The sequence below is a fragment of the Phocoena phocoena genome, chromosome 2 (assembly GCF_963924675.1).
Source record: "Phocoena phocoena chromosome 2, mPhoPho1.1, whole genome shotgun sequence".
NCBI lineage: Eukaryota > Metazoa > Chordata > Mammalia > Artiodactyla > Phocoenidae > Phocoena > Phocoena phocoena.
Genome location: NC_089220.1, coordinates 75,784,882 through 75,801,488, shown reverse-complemented (window position 1 = coordinate 75,801,488; position 16,607 = coordinate 75,784,882). Strand labels below are relative to the sequence as shown.

The 16,607-nt window shown below is 50.0% G+C and overlaps 1 protein-coding gene across 1 annotated transcript; it reads left to right on the top strand.

Moving 5' to 3' along the window:
• The first annotated feature begins 7,198 nt into the window (after positions 1 to 7,198).
• On the top strand, positions 7,199 to 9,909 carry TMEM253 (transmembrane protein 253). The gene is made up of 6 exons (XM_065872600.1): positions 7,199 to 7,283; positions 7,403 to 7,546; positions 7,878 to 7,988; positions 8,078 to 8,134; positions 8,793 to 8,939; positions 9,289 to 9,909. Exons 2-6 carry the CDS (start codon positions 7,439 to 7,441, stop codon positions 9,367 to 9,369), a joined length of 504 nt encoding a protein of 167 aa, XP_065728672.1. The 5' UTR covers positions 7,199 to 7,283; positions 7,403 to 7,438; the 3' UTR covers positions 9,370 to 9,909.
• Positions 9,910 to 16,607: the final 6,698 nt, after the last annotated feature.

Genomic DNA, 16,607 nt, shown 5'->3' with positions numbered 1-16,607 from the left:
CAGGTGCTGAAGAGCTAAAGCAAGAGAGACAGATTTGGAGGAAGAGGTGAGCCCTGATTTTCAGCAGTGGGAAGTCACCCTGAACTCCAGACTCTTAGCACTCTGAAACCTATCGCTTCTCCTTCCTTCCATCCTGAGACAGGAGGGGGCTGCTGTCTTCAAAACTTGTACTTCTTTATTTGTCCACAAGTCTCCCTGATAACCCAGATTTCTTCCCCCAAATTATTCATATTAAATGCCTTGTCCAGAACAACCACTACCACCACCAAGTCGCCCCCCCCCCAACTTCCTCTCCACCCTCGTGGTGGAGAAGACCATCACAGTATACCCTTCTCTCATTTAGGTTGGGCTGTGCAGCTTGAAGAGCAAATGGGGTGGGCTTGCCATGCTCCCCAGTTATCCAAGTGGGACCAGTTGCTCTCAGACCGCTAACTGACCAGCCAGCCAAACATTCTTCCAGGCTCCATAGTTCTTCCTTCTGCCTTTACCCTGTCTTTCTGTCTTTCCCCCTCTTTCTTCCTCCCTCCGCCTGGATTCCTGATCCATTCATTTCCATTCATTACAGAGACTCATTCATGCATGGGAGAGAAACACCTCCCAGCAGCAGAGAGTCTGGAGACAGACAGAGGGGGAGGGGCATGAAGGGGGAGAGAGCCAGAGGGAGAGGGAATGAAGAGAGTTGGGGGAGGAGTGGAAGTTAAGGGGCGCTGCTGGCTTTGGGAAGGGGTTAAAAACTGCAAATACCGGATAGGATTCATCCCCTTGTTTCAAACCTTGGAGCCTGCAGTTTGATGGGGCATCTCAGCCCCTTTGTCCAGGGCTGTTCCAAAGCAGGCTTTCCTCCTCTCTGCAGGGGAGAGGCTCCCTCACACAAGAGGAGGATTACACAGGCTCTGAGCTCAAGAGGCTGGAGTGAGGGACGGGGGGCGGGGCTGGGCCATCTGCACAGATAGGGGCTCAGCACATACTCTGAGCTGGAAAGGGTTAAAGTTCTCCAGGCTAAAATTCTCTGGGCCTGGGATGTACAGAGCTCCAGTTCTGAGGATGAAGAGCAGTGAGAGGAAGAGGACTTGGTGGCCAGTGCGGGGTGGGGGGGTGGGGGGCGGAATCTCCTGATTCTAAGCTGCAGAGGAGGTTAGCATTAGGACTTAGAAGCAACCCCAGAATTAAGATTCATGGAAATAGGCCTAGGAGAATGGACCAGAAATCATCCAGTCTATCTTTCTTACTTATATACAGAATTGTATCTGGTCAAGGCTAGACAAATGTGGGCCTAACCTTTTTTTTTTTTAATTGCCTGAGACAAAGAATATTTGAGATATAAAGAACTTCCTTACAATAGGCATTGTGAAACTGAAATCGGTTACTGAGAAAGAAAAGGACTCAGCATTACTTTGCTTAAGGATCTTTAATAAAAGAGAACTGAGCCAGGAGTCAGCCCTGCAACGAGAAAAGGCTCTGGAGATCCAAGGCTTCTTTAATTTTTGACATTTAGTAGATAGGATAAGACTCTATGAAGGGGCAGGTACCTGTTACATTTGGAATCTGTGTTATGGGAATTTTATTAAGAGATTAATTAACAAAATGTCTTTGTCCAAGGACCAGTAAACAACCTCCAGCACCACTTTTAATATCTGTATTTCTGTAGCTCCAAATTAAGGCATCCACCCTCACTTTCTGGATCCTCCAAATAAGCCCCTTTACTGAGACCAAGAGCCTAGCCAAGTTCGCTGAGTAGTATAATGAAAGGTGAATTAGAGTACGACTGAGGGGTGCAAGACTACTGTGGGCCCAGTCAGACCATTAATAGCCCCTGCAATCCTCAGTAAATCACTTAACCTCCTGGTTTACTCATCTGTAAAATAAGAGGGTTGGACTAATTTATACTGATGGTCCCTTCCAGTTCAAAAGTTTTGTGGTTCTGAGTCACAGGATTCTTCTGGACCCCAGAGAGATGCTGAAACAAATGGTCATTCCTTCAGTACCATGGAGAGTGCAGTGGGCTACCAGAGGAGCCACTTTGGCCACCTCCGTACCATAGAGCAATGAAGTACTAGAGGGGCCACATTTGCCATTTTAGCACCACAGATAAGGCACTGAGAAAAGCCAGAGGATTTGTAAAAATTCCTATCTGGAAACCATAGAGGGGGGAAAAAAATAGTGGTACCAGAGGGATTATTTTGGCCTTTTGGATGTCACTGAAAATAGACAGATATAATAGAAAATAGATGTAACGAGAAGAATTTTAATTAGCTATAAGGAGTGTTCTGACAGTTACAGTTTGTACATCCTGGAATGAGTTACTGAGGCATCGTATTTGGGTCCATCACATTCTGTTGCTCTCCTGGGGATTCCCGGAACATCCTGGTGTACAGCCAATCTGGTATATTCAGAGGAAGCAGATGGTGGGGGAGGAGGGGGGAGGCTGGGAATACTGCATGGTCATAGCTGACTAACCTATGGGCACATACTCTGATTCTGAGAAGATTCTAGGGCCCCTAAAACTGCCTATGGGATAGTAAACAAAATACCTCACGGGAGGCTGACCTCATACCCAAGGCAAGTAGAGTAGGAATTGGGCAAAAGCTTCCCCCCCCCAAAACAAAACAAAAACAAAAAACCTGCTTTGCACATAGCAGTTTCCAGGATGGAAATCCAGTGATATACAAGAAGGCCCAAATTGAAGCTGAATTCCCAAGAAGGGAAAGTTTCCCCAGAGGGTGGCCTCAAATCAACAACAAAACCACTGAGACCCTCCTAGGCCCAGTCAAGATCTCCTGAATCATCTCCTCACCAAATGGGGTCCCAAGAACCTGATCCCATGAGTTTTTCTCAATAGGAGAAAGCACTGACAGAGCCCCAGATTTTATGAACTGACTTGGGACCTAGATTATGCATGTATTGCCTGTGGGCAATAGTCAAGAGTTTTCTATAGTCAGGCCAATTTCTATAGTCAGGCCTAAACACCATCCATGAGACTTAGCCAGACAGTAGCACTGACCTACTTTCTACCCCCACTGGGAATCAAGGTTATCTTACCCTTATTTGGGTTCTATAGGGATGCAGGGCCAGGGATAGGGATCCAAAATCTTTCAAAAGCAACAGGCCAATTCTTTTTATGTGCTAGGAGAGCTGGTGTGGACCATCAAACCTTACTGAGTAGGGAAGGATGGAAGGGTTGGTGAGAAGACTCTTAGAAACAACTGGGACAAGTACATAGAAGCATCTGCTGACTGGAGGACCATGAAGATTGTCCCTCAAGCTTTGTGGTTCAAAAGTTTTTAGGGTCAAAGTGTAAGGGGCAAGTGTTCAGGACTTGAAGTATATTTGTGACTAGGTCTCTGCCTCTGGTCATTTCTAATATTGTACTTGATGTTTTTCCCTCTGAGAATCCTTACACCTTCCAAGTCCCCTAACAATCGGTTAACACTGCACTAGATGGAGTTAAAAGGAAAGGGAACTCCTTAGGTGGTCTAGAGTCAAGACCACCTTTATCACACAGACATGCCAGTAGTTCACTTTTATGGTCTCCTCTCCATGGCCCTCTGAACCTCATTGCTCAGGTGGCTCCCCCAAACTGACCACAGCATAGCTTGCCCACCTTTTAGATTGAGTTCTTGGGAAAGACTCCTTCCCTCCATCCTCACTGCCCTGAGTTGGGTTACAGACCTCAGTCATGGGTTTCAAATGTACAGCATGAGGTGAGAGGAAGGTACACCTGCTCACCTACTGCCACCCCACCATGGAGAATCTTATCCCAGGGGCATGTCCCAACTTGACCCCTCTTCTGAAAGTTCTGGAACACCTGGATTTGGGGGAGGGGGCATGTAGCCAGCCCTAAGCCCCTTTAGCTGGAGCTGACCCTAGAAAGGTCAGAGTCTTGGCACCCATATGAACCTCAGTTCTCAGATTAGGGGGTGGGGAGTGGGTAGGAGAGCCTCTGGGAAAATCTCCCTCCCAGAAGTAGATTGGCAAGTAGGGCAAGACATTTCATCCTGTGCAAGAGGTTCCTCCAGCAGCACCCCAGACCCCTCCCGGGGAAGATAAACCAGAAGGATGATGGGGGACAGGGTTGGGAAACTGGGAGGCCAGGGCTCAGCTACCCGGGCCGGGAGAACAAAAGCTGAGTTGCAGCCGCCTCCGCCGCTGCCGCCGGCCGAGCTCTTTGTGACACTTTGTTTGGGACGCAGAGAGGGAAGCACCCCCCATCCTCTCCCCTCCCCCACCCCCCGCTCCCAGAGAGTTTGGGTCCCTTCCCCCTCCTCCATCAGCCCTACCTGGGCCGGGGGGCGCTCATCCACTCTGGTTCCCAGCTCTGCCGCCCCGCACCCCCAGGCCCCTCGCGCCCTGCCTTCGGGCCCCTACAAAGACGCCCGCCCCCCCGCCCCCGCTGGCCTTTCCCCTTTGGTGTCCGCTTTCCCCGCTCCCCCACCTGCCCCCCCTCCCTCGATGCCCCCCTAGCTCTCCAGGCTTCCGTGGCCGCCGCCCCCACCCCGCCCCCCCAGGAGCTCCGGGCGAAGTTTGCTTGGGGCCGAGCCGGCGCCCCTCCCCCGCCCCCGCCCCCTGCACCTGCTCCGAGCCGGGAGCGCGTAACGGCCCCCCCCTCCGGGGGGGGGGCGGGGGCCGGGGGCGGGGGCCGGGTGGCGGAGGGGGGGCCGGGAGTGGGGGGAGCGGCTACTCACGAGCCCCGGGCGGGCGGCGGCGGAGCGGGCGGCGGCGGCGGCGGCGGCGGCGGCGGCGGCGGGCGGCGGGCCGGCGGCGCGGGCGTCAGCGTTACGTGGGGCCGGGGGAGATGCGCCGGGCCCCGGCCCCCCCGCCCCCGGCCCGGCCCCCGCCCCCTCCCCGGTCCCCCGCCCCCGGCCCTGGCCCGCATTGTGTGCGGCGGGAGGCGGCCCGGCCATTAGCATGCGGGGGGCGGCGCGGCGGGGCTGGGAGCCGCGCGGGAGCGAGAGCGGGAGCGGGGCTCTGGCTCCGGGGACAGGGAGCTGGGGACCCCGGGAGCCGCGAGAGGCGGCCGCCAGGGGCGGGGTGCGGGCCGTTTGGAGACTGGGGGCGCTGTCGAAGGGAAGGAGGGAGGGAGCGGGGGTGGGGCGCACGGATGATTCCAACAGGAGACTGGAAGAGATTTTGAAAGGTCATCTCGTCCTTCCCCCAGCCTCCAAGCGGACTGCCCCTCCCACCCTAAACCCGGACATACCAGGGAAGGAGCTGGCTCTGCCGCTCTTTCTGCCCCAACATGCACAGACTCGGGAAGTTCTTCCTGGGGTTTTATCTCAAAGCCTCTCCCTTACAATTTCTGTCTCTCTTTTGGGGGAGGAGGAGGGGCGATTATAGAGATAGTTAATGTCTGCCGTATAAGAAACATTATTAAAGTTACTCTCCGGTCCTTTCTCTTCTTGATAAACAATTCCTGCTCCTTCCTCTCGAATTCTATTTTTTCATTCCTTAAGTCACTTTAATGGCTCTTCAATACAACAAATATTTACTGAGTGTTTACTAAGTACCAGGCACCAATGCTCAGCGCCGTGGGGGATGAACACATGAGGGGAATGTAGTACCCTCTCTGGAAGAGATTGTAATCCAGACAGGGATACTTGTAAGTAGGATACTTAGATTTAATCAATATTTACCGAATGCCTGTTCACATATTTAATAGTATATAATCTTTCTAATAACACTGTGAAATATAATTGGTCTGCATTTACAGGTAAGGGAAATGAGGCTAAAAGAGTCGCTTTCCACTGGCCTACCAGCTCAGGGATACTCAGCCCAACATCTCACATTCTATCAGGCCATTGCCACAAAATAAAATTAATGTACATAAGGATCGAGGAGAGGGTAGATACACAACAGCTCTCAGGGTCCCTTTAAATGTGATTTCCACTACCCAGGAAAGAAGAGTGGGCACAGTGTTCCAGGGAGTGTTGGCCGAGCACTGAGCAGGGCAGAAGTGGCTTACAAAGGCCACTTGCCTCCCAGGACCCTGCCTCCTGGTACTAACTCCTGGGGGTCTTCTGGCTCAGTCGTCTTCTGTCATCAATAATAATAATAGCCACTAACATTTATTGAACATGTATGTGCCAGGTGCTGGACAGAGTTGGTTCATATGCATTTTCTCTTTTAATACTTAAGGCAATCTCTTGAGATTGGTATTCCCTTTATTGATAAGGAAACAGCGAGATTAAGTACCTTGCCCAAGGTCACCCAGGTAGATCTGGGCTTTGAACATAGGTCTCATTGCACCCAGACCTCAGGCTTTGCACCAACATGGACTTTTCCTATTTTTGATGTACAGAATATATATTTGGGCTCACGTGATTCTGCTTATTGTATGAATAAATGACCCCAGCTTAGCTTCTGAATAAGCCCTGTAGTATATGAGGTACATCAGTATGACCTCATCAGCACCATTAATGGTTATTATGCACCTAACCTGAGTCAACAACCCTTCACAGTCATATTATTATCCCCCTTTTAATCACTCAGTTTCAACAGAGGTTCAAATTGGTAGAATAATGTATCCAAGGCCACACAGCTCGGAAAGTGGCAGAGCTTGCCTGGCTGCAAGGCAACTTCCGTCCCTCAAAAATATTAATTGTTGCAATAGTGTTCTTCCCGAGACTGACCATTTAAGGACCATCTTCTATACATGTCTAGCTGCAGGTTATCACTGAGTCAAAAGCAATCCCTACTATAAATAGAGCTCTCCATCCACTTAGTCAGTGTCCGATCCAGAGTAAATCCTTCAAGAAAGGAATGAGAGAGGAGAAACTGTCCAGAAAGTGAGAGACAGGAAGCCAGGTCTTGGCTGGTCTTGGGACAAATCTTCAAGCAGTAATGATGGGACTAATTCAGAGAGTAATGTGGGATTTCCCTAGGGAACAGCAAGTAATTTGAGGAGGAAGCCCCCTAAAAAAAGGAGACAGGTTAGATGGAAATGGGGGAGAAATTGGGGCCCAGGGTGGTAGTGTCCATGTATAAGGTGAGTGAATGAGGTGAGTGATCAGAAGAGGAACCCAGGATGGGCAGAGATGGGGTCAGTAGGAAACAGGAACAGAATGAGTTAGGGCTGGTGTCTTGTGGAGTGAACTGAGGCTGATGTCTACCCAGCACCACTCCCTGGATCCTGAGGCCCTCATAGGGACCTTTGCCCCACCACACCCCAGCCCTGATAGCCTGTCTCTGCCAGGACAACTTTGTCTTCCTCTCTGAGCTACCAGGCCCTACCAGGAGCTCCAGGGCCAGCTGGGACCCATCCCTTTGGAGCAGCTGCTTCAGACTAGGTAAGTGTGAGGCCCTGAGCCTCAACTCCCTGGATATTGGAAGCAGGCAGAGGGGCAGCTGAAAGAGATGTTGCTGTATGTCCTGTCTCCTGATAGGTGCCATAATGAATTTTTCCCAGGCTAGGAAGCACTGAGCTCTAGTGGTCAAGGGAGCCATGGAGGAGAGAGCTGGTCAGCGAGAGCAAGACAGACCCAGCCTTCGTCTGGAAAAGCTACAGCACTGGGCCAGGCACAGGCGGAGTGGGCACCTCTTGGTGCTGGCGGTGAGGCCAGGCTGCCCCACCCCAACTTGTACCCCAGTTCAATTCCACCCATGTTTAGTGAGCACCTATCATCTGTCTGAAACTGTGCTAGGCTCTGAGTGGGAGGAGGGTGGAGGAAACAGAATAAACAATGCAAGACCCTTAATCTCCAAGTAGCTTCCATCATGTGGGGAAAACACATAGTTAAGTAACTGAACTATGACATGAGGCAGAAAAAATTAAATGATATCCCCTTCTTTTATGGCTCTTGGTTGACTACTCTCCACCACTTGGGAGGAAGGAAGGGAATCCCTAACAGTTCTCCTTCAACTACCCTGCACCCGGCCTCCAGGTGAGCCAGCTATGGCTGGCAGTGGCTGTGGTGCCCTTTGCTATCTCAGTTGCCTGCCTGAACTCTGCTTGTCACATGGCCACAGCACTGCCACTTGGGCATGGCGTACTGGTAAGAACTACCATACGGGAGGGTGGAAAGAAGGTCCTGGGGGCCCCTCCCTAATGGGCCAGAGCTCACCACTTGCCTTTCTCATTCAGGGTCTCCTCACTGGGATTGTAACCCTTGAGCTGCGCAGAGCACCCCGTCTCTGGAAGGTGAGAGGGGAAGAGAATGCAGTACTATTCTCCCACCCCCTAAAACACACACACACCTCAGCCCAGGAAGTGGATTTCTAACTGTGTTAGTTATCTGCCCGTGACTGGTCTAAAAGACTGAGGAGGGAAACAAGAAAGTTAGAGGGCTGATGGTCCCGTTTGGAGGTGGAAGAATAGGAGCTGTTTTTTTTTTTTTTTTTTGGGTTACGCGGGCCTCTCACTGTTGTGGCCTCCCCCGTTGTGGAGCACAGGCTCCGGATGCGCAGGACAGGGGCACAAACCCGTGTCCCCTGCATCGGCAGGCGGACTCTCAACCACTGCGCCACCAGGGAAGCCCAGGAGCTGAGTTTTGTTTTCAGCTAGGCTACAGGTGGGGCTTGGGGTTGCAGTGAGTCCCCTAGGCTGGGCAGGGCTGAATTAACTCACTGGCAGGTGCACGCCATGATGCTATTCAACACCTTCAATCTGATCTTGGGCTTCATCACGTTGGCGGTCGAAGTGGTGAAGACAGCCTTGATGTCTGCCCCAACTGTCCCCTCCCAGGTACAAGTGAATAAAGGAGAATGTGGGGGGATGAGGAAGCCAGAGGAGGGGAAAGGGCAGGGGCAAATAGGTGCAGGGTCCCCTGCAGCACACCCTCAGCCCTATCTACCTACAGCTAGCCGGCTTGCTGGTGCTGGAGCTCAGTGCTGAGGCCTTCACCCTAGGCGGAGTGCTGGTCTCAGCATACTCCCTGTTCCTGCTGAGCCAGAGGAAGCCAGGATGCTGCTGGAGCCAGAATCTGCACTACCAGGAGCTGCAGGAGGTACTGAGGGCAGGGAGGAAGCAGCTAGCTAGCAGTTCATTTTTTCACTGGCTATCCTGGTCGATGGTACTTAAGGGAAAACAATGGGGCAGCCCGGAGAGGAAGGGGTCCTAAACTGAAACTGGTTGGTTTTCTGGCTTTGGACATTTCTCCCCTAGTGGTGGGTAAGAGTGAATCGGGTATCTAAATGGGGCTAAAAATGTGGGAGAGCATTAGAAATCTGCATAAATATTGGAAGGGCTATGGGAACACGAGAAAAAAAAATGCGAGAGGAGGAAGCTGCATCTGTCTGGGATTCCTCATTTCTCACCCTTATAGTTTGCTTGCTTCACACCTGTCTGGTTTTCAGGGTCTCTCAGAATTAGAGGAAGTTCCTGATTTGGAGACTGGTCCCACGGTGGCTAGCAGAGCAAACAGAACAAATGAGTGAGCTGGCAAGAGGAAGCAGACAGGTGTTGCTTTCCTACCCGGCGGGAGCATTCTCCAGACCCTCCTGCACCCCATCCCACCGAACTCAAACTAGATGGAGTCCCCTGAGACCTACTTGAAGTCTGGTGGAGTGCCTTCAATCTTCACTCACACTAGGCCCCTTTCTTTTTCCTCCCCTGCTGCGGAAAGCAATACCTAGACCGAGTTTTAAACCACCTCACCGCCCTGAAAATCTGCCCGCCTGCAGGATATCCTTAAACCAACTTTCAGCGAGACCCATTTTCTCCCTTCTATCCTCACCCTCCTTCCCCACTGCCTCCCCATCCTGCTTCACATATGCCTCATCTCACTGTTTCCAAGATTTCCACCTTTCACAATCCCATCCACTAAAAACCCGTACACGCCCACTCTCTGAAATCAATTCACAACTGGTGCTTTCGTTCTCTCGCTTCGATCCGGTTCCTTTCTACTCTAGCGGAGACTACAAATCCCAGGATGCCCAGCTACCCTGTGGCCCGCTGGGAAATAAAGAACCTTCCCTCCGCGGTAGGGGCGCTGTGCATCGGCTAAGTGACGCGAAACCCTGGAAGTCGGGGCTTAGCTGAGAGTTTTTTCGGACGCGACCACTGGCCCAGCGTGCAGGGAGGAGCCGGACGGGCTATGCTGCGCGGGGGCGCAACCACCCCAACCTCGGTAACGGGGAGCTGATTGTGGGTCTACATTCCTACATCCGGCAGCTTCGGAGACGGGCAGGGGCTGAGGGCTGGCCGTCGGCAGAGCTAGGGTTTCCCAGATGCTGTCGCCGTGCCCCCTCCCACAGTGCCCAGGTGCAAAGTCCTGAGACTTGGAGCGCGCGCGAGAAAGGGGTTGGAGATGATGAGTCAGAAGCCCAGAGCACTGCTCATCCCCCTCCCCCGGGGCCTACGCGCCTGAGGAGGACGGACTGGCTGGGCAGACGGGTGGACTGGTCAGGAAGAGGGAGGGACACGGCGACCCGACCTAAGGTTTCCCGCCTCTTGCGAGCACGCCGGTGTAAGGAGCCCGCGTTGCCGCCACCCTTTCTCTCCAAGGTGGGAGCGGGACTGCGCAGGCTCAGCCTCTCGGCAGCCCAGCCCACCTTTGATACCAGCTGCGGGGCGGTTGCTGAAGTTCTGGTTTTGCTCAAACCCCACCGTTTATGATCTTTGCAAGTGTGCAAGGATGGCAGGCTCAGGTGGGCTTGAGAAAAGCCCAGGAAAACGGGGGCACCCTGTAGCACCAGCCCGACAGCTTACTAGCGGCTAGAAAAACTAGAAGTTGACCAGAGCTGCAGTACTAAGAGAACTCACCCCAAATTCACATAGTGCCCAGGATGGGTGTGCGCCTCACACTCATTTTTGTTCCCACTTGAGAAGGCTTCTTTCCCTAGAGAATGCTGCTTCTCCGGGCTTAGCCAAGCCCAGGCACCAGTGAGGAAAGAGCGCAGCCTGGCTGCGTTGCCCTGACATTGCAGTGGCGCCAGCGGCAGCTCCTTTCTGTTTGCGACACCTTGGGTAATAGTCGCCCTATGACAAGATTGTGTGACTATTAGTGGGTGGGGACAGTTCTGGGATTAGGCTCTGGAATGGTGAAAACAAGATCTGGGCCTCCCCCTTCTCCTCCCAGTCTAAATGCCAGAATAATGGAGAGCTCATCTGTGAAGGACTCAAAATGCTTTCTTCAAAATCAGAAGGTGGTGGTAGCTGAGGAAGCTGGTGGTAAAAATCAGTTCATTCTCACTGTCTTCCACTTAGGAGCAACAGCTTTTAGTGATATGATCAGATGTCTAGAAATTGCATTTTAGTTCTTGGAGAAGTTCAGTCACCACGCAGATGAACCTTGTATCAGGTTAGGCTAGGTTATGCTGTGGTAAAAATGCCAAAATCTCAGTGGCCTAAAACTGCAAAGGTAACTCTCACACTACATGTCTAGGGTAGTCTGGCAGGCTGCTCTGCTCCTTGTAGGTGATTCAGGTAACCAAGCCCATGGAGTGCCACCATTTTGAGATCCTATCATGTAACCATGAGACTAATACCCCCTATCCCCACTCCCTTCCCCAGCTGTGAAGTAAGCATGAAGAATTGTTCTTGGGCTCTTAAATGCTTCTGCCTCAAAGGGATACATATCACTTCCACACACACTTCATGGGCCAAAGCAAGTCATGTAGTCGCACGCAATTTCAGGATGATTAGAAGGGCAATCTCTTCATATGCCTGGAAGGGGAGTAGAAATACTTCATTAAAAGAAGGGGAGGTAAAAAAAAAAAAAAAAAAAAAGAAGGGGAGGTAGTAATTTGCAATGATTCTTGAACAGCTTAGCAGTTGGAATTCATCCATTCCAGCAGTTATGCCCATATCTACTTCTTTGGTTTTGTTCCATGAACCACTAAAATGAAGTTCTTTTTTTTTTTAATTTATTTAATTAATTTATTTTTGTTTGCGTTGGGTCTTTGTTGCTACGTGGGGGGCTTTTTCTAGCTGGGGTGAGCGAGGGCTACTCTTTGTTGTGGTGCACGGGCTTCTCATTGCAGTGGCTTCTCTTGTTGCAGAACACGGGCTCTAGGCACACGGGCTTCAGTAGTTGTGGCACGTGGGCTCTAGAGTGCAGGCTCAGTAGTTGAGGCACACGGGCTTAGTTGTTCTGCAGCATGTGGGATGTTCCCGGACCAGGGCTCGAACCCGTTTCCCCTGCATTGGCAGGCAGATTCTTAACTACTGCGCTACCAGGGAAGCCCCTAAAATGACGTTCTTAATAGAAATTTTCCTCCCAGAATAATAATGGGAGTCAGGAAATCTAGACTCTGTTTTGATGTGTAAATTTGGGCAAGTCAGACCTCTCTGAACTACATTTTGCTTAAATGGAGATTATACTATTTACTCTCTCTACCTTACTGGAGTACCAAGGCTCAAATAAAATCACACATGAAAAAATACTTTAAAGCTATAAAGCACTTCGGAGGTTGAAAGTAAATTGCCTATAGGGACGAGAAGTGGTGTAAATGAGTGAAGCAGATTAGGTATGAGTTAATAGGGCGTGGTGGGAACTATGGCAAACTAGAGAGCCCACATTCTGTTTAAAGACTAACTGCACTCATCTCTACCCTATTGCCATGTGGGATTGTGGGCTTGGTATTGCCATTGTTCCAATTTTCCTATAAAAGTCAGAAATTCTGACTTTTTAAATGTGAAATCTTCTGATTTTAAAATATTGATAACTGATTTTTTAAAAATTGAGGACCAGATTTGGCCTATAGTCCTTCAGTTATTGTCTCTCCATTATACAAACATAGGTAGAAATTCAGGTTTTAGATATGCAATATGGTTCTTGTAGGCCCTTGAGGCCTGTTCTGAAATTCAAGAGTCTTGGAGAGACTTAACATTAGGTTCTTAAAACCTTTTTTTATCATATCCCTCTCATATTGGTTCTCAGGGAGGGGGCATTTTGCCCCCAGGGGTAATTTGGTAGTTTTTGGTAGTGACAGCTTTGGGGGGGAGGAGGAATATATAACCAAAGGAGCATTAGGTGATAAGTTGGAAGATCAGAGATTTAGCCCCAGTACTACTGATCCCCCTTTCCTGTGCATTATCCTCTGCCAACTGCAAGTGAAGACTGTGCGAGACTTGGCCTGTGGGCCTCATTATGCCCACCCCCCATCCCACCCAACACTGCCTATTGCCAGAGTCCCTAGCTGCTCCGTGAAAGCATTCTGCTTTGCTGCAATGCTGCCCAGCAACCTCTGTATCTGCCCCTTCATCAGTTTGGCAGCCTCTGTGAAAGTCACTGGTATTTTACTTGAATTGCTGCCCATTGGAACTTCACAAAAAGAAGTGACTGTGACAAGGTTCCTGCTGACGTCAGTTTTTAAAGGCCTTGACCCCTATCCGTGCTTTAAGCATTGGAGAAATATGTGGCTTCATATGCAGCTGAATTCTGTGGTGGTTGGGAAATTCTCCATGTTGATGAATTTTACCCTCATTTCTTTGAAATTCAGTAATGTATTCTGGCCTCGAATACATGATTATAGACAAGTGACCTTTCCGCAATGAAATATCTGCTTTTGCAGATGGTTCAGGTTTTGTGTCCTGGGCTGCGTCCTCTGCTGCCATCTCGTGGCCTCTTTGCTGCCCCGGTCGAGGTCTCACAAAGGGCCTTCCCGCAAGGTAATGGCGTGTGTCATCGGCTTAGTTGGAGGAGTCTCTGCTCATTGCGGGGCGTGCTCCCAAATCCCTCCCCTGCTGTGAATCCACCTGGGCAGCCACACATGCCGCTTGGTGCGTCTCGAGTAGGCTGGAGGCGCAGGGCCCTTCCGGGTCATTCTCAGCCCCTTGGGCCTCTGTGTTATGCAATCCTGGACTCCAGCCACGAAATCAGTAAACTCAACTACCCAGGAGTAATCGGAGCTGACCTCGCCTGCTTGGCCTGATGAATGCCCCGCAGCCTCTCGCCACTCGCCATCCGGGGCTGGGATATTCTTTATCTTAGTGAAAAGAGATGATTACCCCGTCAGGTTTCTGGATTTCGTTTTCTTGTCTAGGCCCATTTTGCTTTGTGTACATGCGCTTCATTCTTGACTTGCCCAGCGGTGCTGCCTCAATTTCGATGTTTGATTGCTGGATTGAGCAGGACGGTGGCAGTGTGTCACTGTTAGGCAGCGTCTCCTGTAAATATGACAGGATCTGAGCACTGTAGTGATCAGAGGTCCATCTCCAGGGCACAGGGAATCTAGGAGACTGCCCTAGTAGCTGGGTTACTGGTGACTGAGCAGTGAGTGACTCATGCAGGAGGAAAGGCAGGAAAATTTTATTTGGTGCTAATTTGTTTTCATTATAATAATGTGTTTAAAACCTTCCAATTGTTAAAGTAAACGTGTAGAACTGTCCCTTAGTTGTTAACCCCACCTGTATGCTTTACACATGTTTGGCTTCTTCTGGAGAGCCCTGACTCTACGAGGCCCCCCTTATACCTAACCCCAGAATTGGAGGAGGAAGGGGAAGAGGAAGAGGAAGGAAGAGAGGAGGAGGAGGGGCAGGAGAAACCGCTACCTTTAGTGTTTGTTTTAATCTGCTTTTCCCTGTATAAAAATTCGGGGGGGGGGGTGGGGCTTCCCTGGTGGCGCAGCGGTTGAGAGTCCGCCTGCCGATGCAGGAGACACGGGTTCGTGCCCCGCTCCGGGAAGATCCCACATGCCGCAGAGCGGCTGGGCTCGTGAGCCATGGCCGCTGAGCCTGCGCGTCCGGAGCCTGTGCTCCGCAACGGGAGAGGCCACAACAGTGAGAGGCCCGTGTACCGCAAAAAAAAAAAAAAAAAAAATTCAGGGGGAAGGGCCTCCTTGTATGGCCTCCGCCATTTCTTAGGCTACTAAAACTGGTGTGCATAGCCGCTCTTTAAAATTCAGATGCCACTTATTTAATGAGAGTTGTCTTCTGTTTCTCTTGTTTTTCCTTCTTTGCATACATTTTTTCAGCCATATGTATATTTTGTGTTGCATGTTATTCTTGATTCTACTTATCATCTGAATCTTTGGTTTATTTTTCTTATCAGAAACTTTTCCTGTGTTCTGTCCAGAGGGAATGAGTCATCTTTGTTGATTCTTGTTTGTTTTTCCTTGCCTTTATAAAGTTTTCTTGTTTATAATATTTTTCCACAAGTCCAAGCTCCCCAGATATGATTTAATTTGTTTTGCTTCTTAGTAATTATGTGCTCACTTTATAATGAAGATGCTCGCTTTATAAGGAAAATGCTTTGCACCCACTCTTATGCTTTAGGTAAAGTGAGAGGACTCAAAGTCATGGCATAAGAGAAACAGGATTGATGTCTTTGTAAATCTCAAAAATAATTATGAGGAAGAGAAGCTGTTCTTTGTGAACCTAAGAAGTGAAGCTGGATCCAATGGTTATGTATTATAGAGAGGCCAGTTTTAGACCAAAAAAGAGAAACTGAACACCTTTCAAAAGATGAGCTGCTTTGAAGTTAGGCTGTCAACCTCTGGGTCTGTTTGAGGTGTTTTGCGCAATGCGCTTCTGCACAGATAGGTTGTTGAAGCAAGTTTTCAAATATCACCTGAATGGTTGGAATAGATAACCTTTAATTTCTCCTCCAACACTAAGATTTGGTTTCTCAGCGGTGGTGGTGTTTTTTTAGTAGACCCATCCATACTCTCTAATCTGAATGACCGGTGCTGGGCGAAAGTGTAAAGTAGTCCTCTAGTCCCTAGAACAGAGTTTATCAACTGTGGCACTACTGACATTTGGGTCAGATAATTCTTTGTTGTGGAAGGCTGTCCCTTGCATTGTAGGATGTTTAACAGCATCCCTGGCTTCTAACCACTAAATAAATACCAGTAGCACTCCTCCCCTTAAATGTGACAACTAAAAATCTCTCCAGACATTGCCAAATATCCCGTGGGGAGCAAAAGTGCCCCCCCATAGGGCATGAAAACCAATGCCCTAGAGAGATATGATCAGAAAGATTTCAAGAACTTAGTGTTTAACTTCTCCAAGATTCTTATATTTAAAAAGAACAAAGACCTGCAAGAACCATATTGCACACTCAAAACCTTAAATCTTCTCTTTGTGCCCCCATTCTCCCTTCTGGATTTTCCGTCATTTTTTAAAAAAATAAATTTATTTATTTTTTGTTTATTTATTTTTGGCTGCATTTGGTCTACATTGCTGCACACAGGCTTTCTCTAGTTGCGGCGAGCGGGGGCTACTCTTCGTTGTGGTGTGCAGGCTCCTCATTGTGGTGGCTTCTCTTGTTGCAGAGCACGGGCTCTAGGCACGCGGGCTCGGTAGTTGTGGTGCACGGGCTTAGTTGCACCCGCGGCCTGTGGGATCTTCCCAGGCCAGGGATCGAACCCGTGTCCCCTGCATTGGCAGGCAGATGCTTAACTGCTGCACTACCAGGGAAGCCCCTGAATTTTCCATCTTAACTGGTGTTATCACTTGATCATATAAGCTGAATGCTAAACTCTTCCTCATTTCCTGTAGCCAAATGCTCACCACACTCTATAGATTTTCTTCCTGCTCTTGAATCAGTCTTCTCCTCATCACCACCATCCTTGCCCTAGTTCAGGCCCCCACCACTTGTCACCTACTACAGAAAAAGCTTCCTAAATAGTTTCTGTGCTTCCAGGATCATCCTCCTGGAGGATCTTACACATAGCCACATAAACATGACCACATAGCTTCCCTGCTTAAAAGCTCTTCAGTCATCTCCGTC

What these genes read in the sequence shown, in the direction of transcription:
- TMEM253 (XM_065872600.1), top strand. Translation starts at nt 7,439, where the DNA reads ATGGAGGAGAGAGCTGGTCAGCGAGAGCAAGACAGACCCAGCCTTCGT. An exon ending in GGCACCTCTTGGTGCTGGCG is followed by an intron (nt 7,547 to 7,877) that starts GTGAGGCCAGGC and finishes CCCGGCCTCCAG; the next exon opens with GTGAGCCAGCTATGGCTGGC. An exon ending in GAGCACCCCGTCTCTGGAAG is followed by an intron (nt 8,135 to 8,792) that starts GTGAGAGGGGAA and finishes ATCTACCTACAG; the next exon opens with CTAGCCGGCTTGCTGGTGCT.